This window comes from Notolepis coatsorum (genome assembly GCF_963971535.1).
Source record: "Notolepis coatsorum genome assembly, contig: SCAFFOLD_1382, whole genome shotgun sequence".
NCBI classification, from domain to species: domain Eukaryota; kingdom Metazoa; phylum Chordata; class Actinopteri; order Aulopiformes; family Paralepididae; genus Notolepis; species Notolepis coatsorum.
The window spans coordinates 41,153-52,790 of NW_028173864.1; the positions used below are offsets into that span (position 1 = coordinate 41,153).

The window sequence follows — 11,638 nt, forward strand, 5'->3', positions numbered from 1 at the left end:
TTCTAGAAGTACGTCTAGTTGGAATTTTTTATATCGCGCTGATTGCCATAAAACTGTATTGCATCATCAATATAATGCATTTGGGGCTATAGATCACGTTCTGGAGAAAGCTGCAGAAAGAGATGAAAACATACTTATACATTAGACCATACTTTACTATGAATATGTGAATGAAAAAGTTTAACGTTGCTACACAATGAACAATACATATAGGACTTTGAATGGGCCCTAATAATGGCAATGTAGCAATAGAATTTAAAAAGTTATAGCCATGCAAAGAAGGGGTACTTCTCCATAGACAAATAGAGCCGGCAACCTATGGTATATCATGAATTTAACCCATGGCAACCAAAGTGTTAACTAGGGCTGGGCGATATGGCCAAAAACGTTATCGCGATGAAATTATAAAATTATTTTCATATAACTCTATATCGATAATTATCGTCGATATAATGTCTGTCAAGTTTAATTAACTTCTTATGCCCAGCGCCGATGGACGGGCTATTAATAGACTTGTTTTTCTGCTGCGAATGTCTCGAGTTGATGTCGTCATCAGTCCGCGCACGTTAGCAGTTAGCCAGAGCAAGCGGTGTATCCCATGACAATGTACTAAATATGACCCTAAAATACTCCGTTCCGCCCCAATACATTGCAACGGCATACCCCACACTACTCTAACCGTGGCCTCAGAATTCACGCCACACACCCACTCGGCACGTAAACTATAAAATAGCGCCGTGCAAGCTAATTATCCTAGCCAGCCTTGTTTACTACTTGAGTCCTACCTCTCTACCCAGAGGTGCAGGGCGGGTCTAATTCCGCTGTCGGCCATCTCCTTCACTGATTGGTTGTTAGTGCGTGTGCTCATATCCAAGCTTGGAAAATCGATATATCGAAACTTTGCGACCACGTTTCATGTTTATTTCGAGGAAATAATTTATCGCGATAGTTATCGTTATCGTTTTATCGCCCAGCCCTAGTCTTAAAGTTCCCATATTTTGCTTTATTTTTCACTATTTGGGCAATTTTACACAATTCCTGCAAGTCTATGGAACACATCTGTATGTTTTTTTTTCAATAAAATTCATTATGTATTTTGTATCAAGTACTGTGGAGCACCACTTTCTGCCCTTCCAGACTCCAAGCTGTTTTTGGCTGGGCTCCGCCCATACTCGCAATGCGCTTTGAGGGCCCTTTCTCACTCACCCTATTCGTTTCTATTTCGTTCCGTTCTGGCCCGTTCCGAGATCTGATGCGAACTCCCCCCCCCCCTCTCCCCCTAGTTTGCGTACACACTGCAGTCTTGTTTCGTTCCGGGTTCCGTTTAGCCTTTTGAGCGTTTACGCTTGCCGTAGGTGATGATGTCACGTTCGAAAATGTAAACACAGGAAGTGTTAACATGGCGCTGGAGATTGGATGCTGATATAAAATGAATAAATAAGCAATAAATATGAAGTTATATTTGAACCTCTGTTGTCAAGCCTTGTCAATATAACCCACCCCATTTTATCACGAATGGATGGTGTTGTAGAGTTCGCTTTTGAGCGTTTCCCAGGGCTAACGCTAAGCTAACGGTTAACGCTAGTTAGCTTAGCCTAGTCTAGTATAGCCTGTAGCACTTTTTCTTTTCAGCAAAGAACGTGCAATAAACAAAACGGATACATTCACTGTGTGTTCTGCCTCTTTTCTCACGAATGGAACTCTGTTGTAGAGTCCCCTTTAGAGCGTTTTGCAGGGTTAACGTTAATGCTAAGCTAACGCTAGTTAGCTTAGCCTGCCCAGCAGCTAACATTATCCCATCGTTCGTGGCAATTATATTACATTGATCTACTGGTCGACCACGGCCGACTGGTTGGGCACCACTGGTCTAATAGAAATAAATGCATTCAAACAAGAAACTAATGTATAGAAAATAGCATGGCAAACAAAAATTGCCAGGCCTAATGCGAGCCAGGGAAGTGTCAAGTTCAAGTTCAAGTTCAAGTTCTTTAATAGTTGTCATACAGAAGTACAGAATACTTTCATACAAAATGCTTCTTACTGTTACGCTCCAGAGACTGTGCTAGACAAGATAGTATCAAATAACATAATAACATAATATAGCATGAATTTAGAAGAAGAAAATGAGGTCACAGTGTTCGGTATAGACATATGTACAATGTTCTGAGTTACCATATAATATACAATACACAATACTATGCAGTGTACTAATGTACAGTACTATCTAGTGCAAAGCAGAAATGGGATGAGGTACAATTTTAGGTACAATTTACAGTAAGGTGTACAAGTTGTAGTGCAATCCTTCATCCATAAATATAAAGTGTGGGGAGTGGGTGCTACAGTGTGTTTGTTTAAAGTGGGTGTGTGCTATAAGTGTGTGGAGTGGGTGCTACAGTGTGTTTGTTTAAAGTGAGTGTGTGCGTGTGGATGTGTGTGCTATGTGCGTTTGGTGGTTGTTGTTGTGTAGTGTTCATTCATTGTTCGTTTAGCAGCCTGATGGCCTGGGGATAGAAGCTTCTTTTGAGTCTTTCTGTGCTCGCCTTGAGACTCCTGTATCGCTTGCCTGACCGCAGCAGTTCAAAGAGGCAGTTGTTCGGGTGACTGGAGTCTTTAATGATTCTCTTAGCCTTGCCCTTGCAACGCTTGTAGTAAATGTTCTGGAGGGTGGGGAGCCCCCCTCCAATTGTGCGTTCGGCTGAACGTGTCACTCTTTGTAGTCTGCTTTGGTCTTGTGCAGTGCTATTCCCAAACCAGGAGGTGATGTTGCCGGTCAAGATGCTCTCTATTGTACATGAGTAGAAGTTCTTAAGGATCTTCTGGCTGACTTGGAACTTCCTTAGGCGCCTGAGGAAGTAGAGGCGTTGTCGTGCCTTCTTCACAACACTGTTAATGTGTGTGGTCCATGTCAAGTCCTCGGATATGTAGGCTCCGAGGTACTTAAAGCTGTTGACTCTCTCAAGTGCTGTGCGTTTGTAACGTGCGTTTGTAACGTGCCTTCATGGTTTCATCCACTTGTTTTTGGTTGAGGTCTGAACTCTCAAATTGTCCATAAATATAGTTTTTGTGGGTATTCTGCAGTTGTTGCTGTGTGTGGCGTTATCTGCCCAAAATTCAAGCAAGCTTGACAGTAACGATGCTGTGTGTGTCACGCCCCCCGCACCCGCACGGCCCGATTCCGAGACCACCTAATCCAACTGATCCCGTTCAGCGGGGGGTAAAACGAATCAGCGCCGTTTCGCACCCCAAAAGGGGTGAGTGAGAACACTCCCCCCCGTTCCCGGGAGCAGTGATTCGATCCCCAAACGTAAGTGAGAAAGGGCCCTGAGTGACAGTCACCCACCTGTACTGGCAGATACGAGAGAGAGGGCCCTTTCTCACTCACGTTTGGAGATCGAATCACTGCTCCCGAGAACGGGGGGGAATGTTCTCACTCACCCCTTTTGCGATGCGAAACGGCGCTGATTCGTTTCACCCCCCGTTGAACGGGATCAGTTGGATAAGGTGGTCTCGGAATCGCGCCGCCCGTGACACACACAGCGTCGTTACTGTCATGCTTGCTTGAATTTTGGGCAGATAACACCACACACAGCAGTTCAGACCTCAACCAAAAACAAGTGGATGAAAACATAAAGTTATTGTTATAAGGACCCCAGTCCAAGCTACAACAGTCTGCATTCCCTTAACAATTGTTTGTATTGAGCCGTATTGTATTGTACCCATATGCAATATGTTAAATAAAGTTTACATCCATTTCAATCATAACAAGCATTAAACAAATGGCCCAGTCATCTATTCACCGTTGTTTAATACACACAGTTGTCTCTAATGTTATCTAGCTACTGATGGCTCCCGATATCATCAGTTTGGTGCTGGCTAACTAGCGTGAGCTAACGTTAGCTTCTAGCCACAATGCTATACCGTTATAATGGCATCTTCCATTCACGTTAGCATGCAGCTAACAATGTAGCTAACAAAAGTCACCGATCTTTTTTGAGACTAAACTATCCGCTCTTGGTGTTAGTTTTGTTTCATCAACAAATGACAGGCAGAACACACAGTGAATGTATCCGTTTGTTTATTGCACGTTCTTTGCTGAAAAGAAAGTGCTACAGGCTATACTAGACTAGGCTAAGCTAACTAGCGTTAGCCCTGGGAAACGCTAGTTAGCGAACTCTACAACACCATCCATTCGTGATAAAATGGGGTGAGTTTGAGACCCCTGATCTACAGTAACTAATAATCTATGTCAACATTTCCATATAAACTTGTGCTAGAACAGTAACTTTAAATTATCTGAATGTATACACCGTTTGTGATATACCGTAAATCCTCAAATATAGGACGGGTACAACTGAACTGGCGCTGCTGTGATGGCTGCCTTTCTGATCGCTCCGACGAGACTGTGCTTTATTTTGTTAATTTTTATAGTATTAGGAGTTTTATTTGCACCAACTGTTGGTGCATTATATGTGTATGACCGTCAGTCAATCATTGACATTGGATTAAGAAAAACTTACCGTTTGGATTGCTCTCTGGATCGGATCGCTGAACAGCAGAAATGGCCCGCCGAGATCCTTTGTTATGCCGGCCACGGACAAGACCAAAAGCCGCCGCGAAGACGAGGAAAGAGAGCCGGGGTCCGGAACAGACTGAGGTCCAAACGACACAGAACCACATTGCCCAGCATATTGTTGGCCAATGTGCAATCGATAGGAAACAAATTGGACGACATCAGAGCAAGGATCCAATTCCAGAGGGACATTCGGGATTGTAACGTCCTCTGTTTCACAGAAACTTGGCTGAGTCCAGATGTCCCGAATCATGCAATAGAACCGGCAGACCACTTCTTCGTTCTACGAAAAGACCGGACGGCATTAGAGTCACTAAAGAAGAAAGGAGGCGGCATTGCCTTCATGATAAACAAGGAGTGGTGCGATTTAGGCAACACAAAGGAAATGTCTAACCACTGCTCCCCAGACCTGGAGTTTATCACGATAAAATGTCGACCCTTCTTCCTCCCAAGAGAGTTAACGTCCATCATCCTCATCGGAGTGTACATTCCACCACACGCGAACACTGAGGTCGCACTTTCAAAACTTCACGACGAGGTAAACAAACTCCAGGCAGCTAACGTTGACGCGGCCATTTTGGTCTTGGGGGATTTCAACAGCGCGCGTCTTAAAAAGGTGCTGCCGAATTTCTATCAGCATGTGACCTGTCCCACCAGAGGCGAGAACATATTAGACCATGTATACTCGCAATTTAAGAATGGGTACAAGTCACAGGCTCTTAGTCCATTCGGTAAAAGCGATCACGCCGCAATTTTTCTTTTGCCTAAGTATAAACAGAGTCTCAAGCGAACGCCGGTGGTCTCGCGAGAGGTTAAGCGTTGGGCCGTGACGTCAGTGGAGTCACTCCAAGCAGTGCTGGGAAGCACAGAATGGAGTGTATTCCGTGATAACACAGCCAATATTAACGAATACACCGAAACGGTGATTGACTATGTCTGTACTCAGGTAGAAGTAATAATCCCCACCACCAAAATTAATATCTACCCAAATCAAAAGCCCTGGGTAGACAAATCCGTCCGTGAGGCTCTGAAAGTGCGCACATCAGCATACAACACCGGGCTGGTGACAGGCAACATGGAAGAACACAAGATGGCAAGATACAACGTCAGGAGAGCAGTAATAGAGGCAAAACGGCGTTACAGGGATAAAGTTGAACTTCAGTTTGAACAGGCTGACTCTAGAGGCATGTGGCAGGGCCTCAGAACAATGACAGACTACAAAGGAACCCCCCTCAAACTGAACAGTGACATCTCCTTAGCAAATGATCTCAACTCCTTCTATGCGAGGTTTGAGGCTGTGAATAACAACACCAGCCTACAAACCACGGCAATGGGGGGGGGGGGGTCTGCTGATGGAGACTCAGTGTTCAGGGTAACAGAGCATGAGGTGAGACGGATCTTTAAAAAAGTGGATATCAGGAAGGCAGCAGGACCGGACGGCATCCCCGGCCGCGTCCTAAAAGTCTGTGCCGACCAACTGGCCCCGGTATTCACTGACATCTTCAACCTGTCCTTGGAACAGGCCGTCATCCCCACCTGTCTGAAGAAGTCCACCATCATCCCTGTACCCAAAAAATCTACGCCCGCTTGCCTCAACGACTACCGCCCTGTAGCCCTCACCTCCATAGCCATGAAGTGCTTTGAGAAGCTAGTGAAGGGCTACATCTGTTCCTCCCTCCCCATCAACCTGGACCCTCTGCAATTTGCATATCGCCCCAACAGGTCCACGGAGGACGCCATAGCCCATGTGCTGCACACAGCAGCATCACATCTGGACAAGAGGAAGGGGAACTATGTGAGAATGCTGTTCATCGACTACAGCTCAGCATTCAATACCATAGTCCCCTCCAAACTCATAGCCAAGCTCAGGGACCTGGGCTTGAACTATGACCTGTGCCAGTGGGTCCTGGACTTCCTGACGGGCAGACCCCAGGTGGTAAGAGCCGGCAACTGCACCTCCTCATCCATCACGCTCAACATAGGGGCCCCCCAGGGCTGTGTTCTGAGCCCCCTCCTCTACTCCCTGTACACACATGACTGCGTAGCACAGCGGAACAACAACACCATCATCAAATTTGCTGATGACACAGTAGTGGTGGGCCTGATCTCTGCCAACGACGAAAGGGCCTACCTGGAAGAGGTAGAGAACCTGTCACAGTGGTGTCAGGAGAACTGCCTCTCCCTGAACGTCAGCAAAACAAAAGAGATGATTGTGGACTTCAGGAGGTCGGGGGTCAAGGACTACAGCCCCCTCAGCATCGACGGGGCACCAGTTGAGAGAGTGAACAGTTTCAAGTACCTCGGAGCCCACATATCCGAGGACTTGACATGGACCACACACATTGACAGTGTTGTGAAGAAGGCACGACAACGCCTCTACTTCCTCAGGCGCCTAAGGAAGTTCCAAGTCAGTCAGAAGATCCTTAGGAACTTCTACTCATGTACAATAGAGAGCATCCTGACCGGCAACATCACCTCCTGGTTTGGGAATAGCACTGCACAAGACCGTAGCAGACTACAAAGAGTGACACGTTCAGCCGAACGCACAATTAGAGGGGGGCTTCCCACCCTCCAGAACATTTACAACAAGCGGTGCAAGGGGAAGGCTAAGAGAATTATTAAGGACTCGAGCCACCCGAACAACTGCCTCTTTGAACTGCTGCCGTCAGGCAAGCGATACCGGAGTCTTATGGCGAGCACAGAAAGACTCAGAAGGAGCTTCTATCCCCAGGCCATCAGGCTGCTAAACGAACAATAATCGCTAAACGAACAATAATCACTATGCAACAACCATCAAATGCACACAGCACACACACCCACACGCACACACACACTCACTCAAACAAACAACACACTGCAGCACCCACTCTCCACACTTTAGATCACACAAACACACTTACACTTTATATTTATTGATAAAGGATTTGCACTACAACTCGTACACCTACTGTGAATTGTACCTAAACTGCACCTCGTCCATTTATGCCTTGCACTATATAGTATTGTATATTAGTACACTGCACAGTATTGTATATTGTATGGTAACTACGTCTACGAACATTGTACATATGTCTAAACTGAACACTGTGACCTCTTTTTTTTTTTCTTCTAATTTTTACTATGTTTTTATTTCATACTTATCTTGTCATGCACAGTCTCTGGAGCGCAACAGTAAGAAGCATTTTGTACAAAAGTATTCTGTACTTCTGTATGACAACTATTAAAGAAACTTGAAACTTGAAACTTGAACAGAGGTTCAAATATAACTTCATATTTATTGGCAATTTGTTCATTTTATATCAGCATCCAGAGTCTGCAGTCGTGTTAAGACATTCCGGTTTACATTTTCGAACGTGACATCATCGCCTACGGCAAGCGTAAACGCTCAAAAGGCAAACCGTAAACAGAACCCGAAGCGAACCAAGACTGCAGTGTGTACACAAACTAGAGGGGGGAGAGGGGGGGGGGGGGGTTCGCACTCTGACCCGGAATGAGGACGGTACGCGACCGGTACGGACAGAACGAGTGAGTGAGAAAGGGCCCAGAGAGAGCGAGAGCCCAATCCCCCCCGAGTCCCAATCCCTCCCACCTTTTCTAACGCGAAGCTGCTGTCTTCTCTGACTTAGTGTGTGATTGGGTTGGCTGGGATTTATAAACCCTCTGGAGCTATGCTGTCGATGTCCAACACTTTTGAGGAAGTGCCGAGAGTGGAACAGCTGAAGGTCTCTGCTGTCGAAACCGCGTCTGCATTATTTCCACTCGCTGCTCATATAAACGTATCACAGTTGATTGTGGGCGGGCGGTGGCAGATCAGCGCCTCCACACGTCAGCGAGCGAGTCAATTAAGAATGGCTCGTTTAAGTGGGGGGGGGGTTCCTGCCTGCTCATGCACAGTATTACTAAAAACAATCTGTTTATGTATAAAACCAGGAGTTTTACTGCTCATGACCAACTTGAACAGCACAAGTATTAGGGATGCCCCGATCGATCGGCCACCGATCGTTATCGGCCGATACTCAGTATAAATATGCAATCTGTGAATTCCGATAATTAGTCATATTCGCCGATAGCGGAAACCGATCAAGCGAAGCTCTCACTCGCTGTCTGTCTGACACACACGACCTGCAAACTGCCGCTGCTCCTCCTCCCTAGCCCCGCCCGCCCCCGTGTAGAGTTTGTAAACAAAGAGGTGCGGCTCCTCTGCTCGAGTCTGTAGTGCACTGCATTCGACCTGCGCTAACATTAGCTACCTAGCTATCGTTACTGTTTAAACAAAATTACCCAGTCAACTATTCACGTTTAGTAGGCATTGTCTAACGGTATTTAGCCGGCTAGCTACCGATAGCTCCTGATATCAACAAATGATCCAGAAAGTCTAGTAGTTCATGTTCATACCTCAGTTAGCTTGCGTTAGCTGACGTTCGTTTACTGTTCAAAACGAAATGTCCCATTGAACTAAAGTTCTGTCTTAACGTCATCTAGCCGGCTAGCAGTAGCTACAGATAGCTCTTGATATCAATGTCTTATAACATAGCTGAGGGCTTGCTGAATGTGAAACGACCAAAGCACTTAACGTTACCAATGGGGTCCCGCTGCAGCGCCGGAGAATCCTTTTGAGCTGGGCTACTAGAGTACACACAGACAGTGGAGCTGTTTGCAGATAGTGAGCATTTTGACTTGTTGCGTGGTGGCGATGTCTCGCAGTCGCAGATAATACAAGTACAAGTCTAATTATATAATATATATATTTTATGAAAAAAATAAAAAATAAAAACTTTTTATATAAAATAATTTTTAATTTCTTTTTAATCAAAAACAATCGGTATCGGATCGGTATCGGCCGATATGGATCACGACGATCGGTGATCGGTATCGGTGGCAAAAAACGTGATCGGGGCATCCCTAACAAGTATATTAAAAGAAACGGGACTGGGTAGAGATTTCACATCTAGTCAGTGTTGTTGGTACAACCCCACATTGCTAGAAAACAATGCAAACCACTGGAAAAGGCCATTTATAAGATAGGGGACCTTTAACTCAATCAGCGGCAGGGGTCGGGCGCCATCGCTTTAATCAATGGGGAGACTGCGAGATTTGCGAGTGCTTAAAATATCTTATATTATAGCTATGGGTCGATTGTCAGTGAGTTGCTTCAGGTCAACATGCACAAAACAGATTGTTTTTTCATCCGTACATTTCCGTTTGATACAGTTTTGAATATGAGTATAGTTTGTGATTCTTAGTAATCCCAGGAAAAGACGCGATAATAGCGTTTTAGTGGAATACACTTATCACGTTGTCATTTTTCACCTGATTACCGAATCTTCCTGAAATCAACGCTAGATTATCATTATTATGTCTCCTCGTGCATACATGAAATGGCCCTCGTAGCATCGCAGATGTATCGTTGTAATCGCTAGTCCTGCCGGAGTATTTAAACCCCCACGGCTCAGAAAAGAAACTACACCATTTCTAATGGAGTGCAATACCGGCTGGAAGGCGTAGGCGGTGGTAGTTGCCCTTTTGCGAGCTCAGACCCATTCCCAATGATAACATCAGGCTGGATGGATGAAAAATGAATGGATATATAACGGTTGGGCGAGTTAACCCGACTTTTCTCGTGACTGGCGCAGAATGAGTTAAGAACAGTAGACTATTGGAAAATGATTTGGGTCAGTCATGCACATCCCCAGCAGAAGCTACAGAACTTCCTCTGTGAGTGAAGAAGATCCGGGCCACAGTCCGATATGGTCCTTAATAGGACGGTTCACAAAATGGACGGTTCGGTTCGTATCACGGTTTTGGGGTCACGGTTTTCGGTTCGGTTCGATATACGTTCATTTTTATTAAAAAAAAAATTAACACTCAAATCTAAACATGCTTCTCATTTATAAAAAAAAAGAAAAAAAAAAAAAAAGTTTACAGTGTTACAGTGTTTAGAGCCTTAAATAATGTTTGGCACACAAAGACCGAACTGACTGAAAAATATAGGCTACATTTGTCAAAGTATTAACTTAGTGCAAACAAACAATATGCTCAGCCAGCACTAGACTTTCCTTTCTTTAATATAAACACAAAAAAACAATGTCAACCATGTTTAAATTCCCTGATTGTCAGTTCTTAATGGAAAGATTCGTTTTCTGCTTGAAATTAAAGTGCAGTATTTGAAATACAATGAAAGGAATATGGCTGGATTTCTTATCAAAGGGAAAGTGTCACTGTTATTTAAAATAAATAAATAAACAAATTAGAAGGCCATCGATAAATGGCAGCACACATCAAACTAACACACACACTGTACTGTTTAAAAACAACACTGCTCTGTTCATTCTATTTTTAAAATACGTACATTATCTGTCTACATTTATTTAGACTAACATTATTTAAATATTGAGTGCAACTGTGGTGGATTACGTAATTCGGTGAGTTGGAACTATCTATGGGTTGGCGGGTCCGCAGGGACATTTTAGTGTCACGGACCTTCAGCTCCGGTAACGTTAGGAGGAGTTCATAACATCAACATGCAGTGGGAAAGCGGCAATAGTCCCGGTTGGAGTTAGTAAAACACAGTTGTATGTTAGCCTTCTTGGATGTTTAATAAACTCCTATCATTGTCTTTAAACACTCCGCCTCTCAGACTCCCATTTCCTCCTCTGCTAGCTAGTAGCTACGGTAACATTTCATTGACTGTATTAGCTACCATAGTTAAAACATGCGTTGTGTTGTACAAACTGCTAACGCTATGGCAAGATGTGTGTAGGCCTATGTAATGTTAATGGCTATGTTTTTAAAGTCGTAATGAAGATTGATTTATATTGTGCTTGCCATTTTTACACAAACTGACTAGCACCTGGCTGCAGTGCTGCTGCTGCCTGCAGCCAGCGCTCACCTCTCCCGGCTACGCCAAATTAAGTTTTTTATTTGCGCGTCATCTGAACCGTACGATACACAGACGCCCCGAACCGTGGGGGTCGTACCGTACGGTACACGGTTCGAATGCGTAGTCCTTACTGTTCTCGGGCCTCGAGCCCATCTCCTGCACGGCGTCCATGTTGTGGACCTTGATGC

The 11,638-nt window shown here is 44.8% G+C and overlaps 1 protein-coding gene across 1 annotated transcript in view; it reads right to left on the reverse strand.

Moving 5' to 3' along the window:
• The window catches only part of LOC311247679 (fatty acid CoA ligase Acsl3-like), a gene marked incomplete at its 3' end in the record, with an annotated part of 33,566 nt that extends 21,934 nt beyond the window's left edge, over positions 1-11,632 (reverse strand). Inside the window, exon 1 of the mRNA XM_084338690.1 lies at positions 11,582-11,632. Coding sequence (XP_084194816.1) covers positions 11,582-11,621 — 40 coding nt within the window. The remainder of the gene's footprint in view (positions 1-11,581) is intronic.
• Between the last annotated feature and the right edge of the window lie 6 nt (positions 11,633-11,638).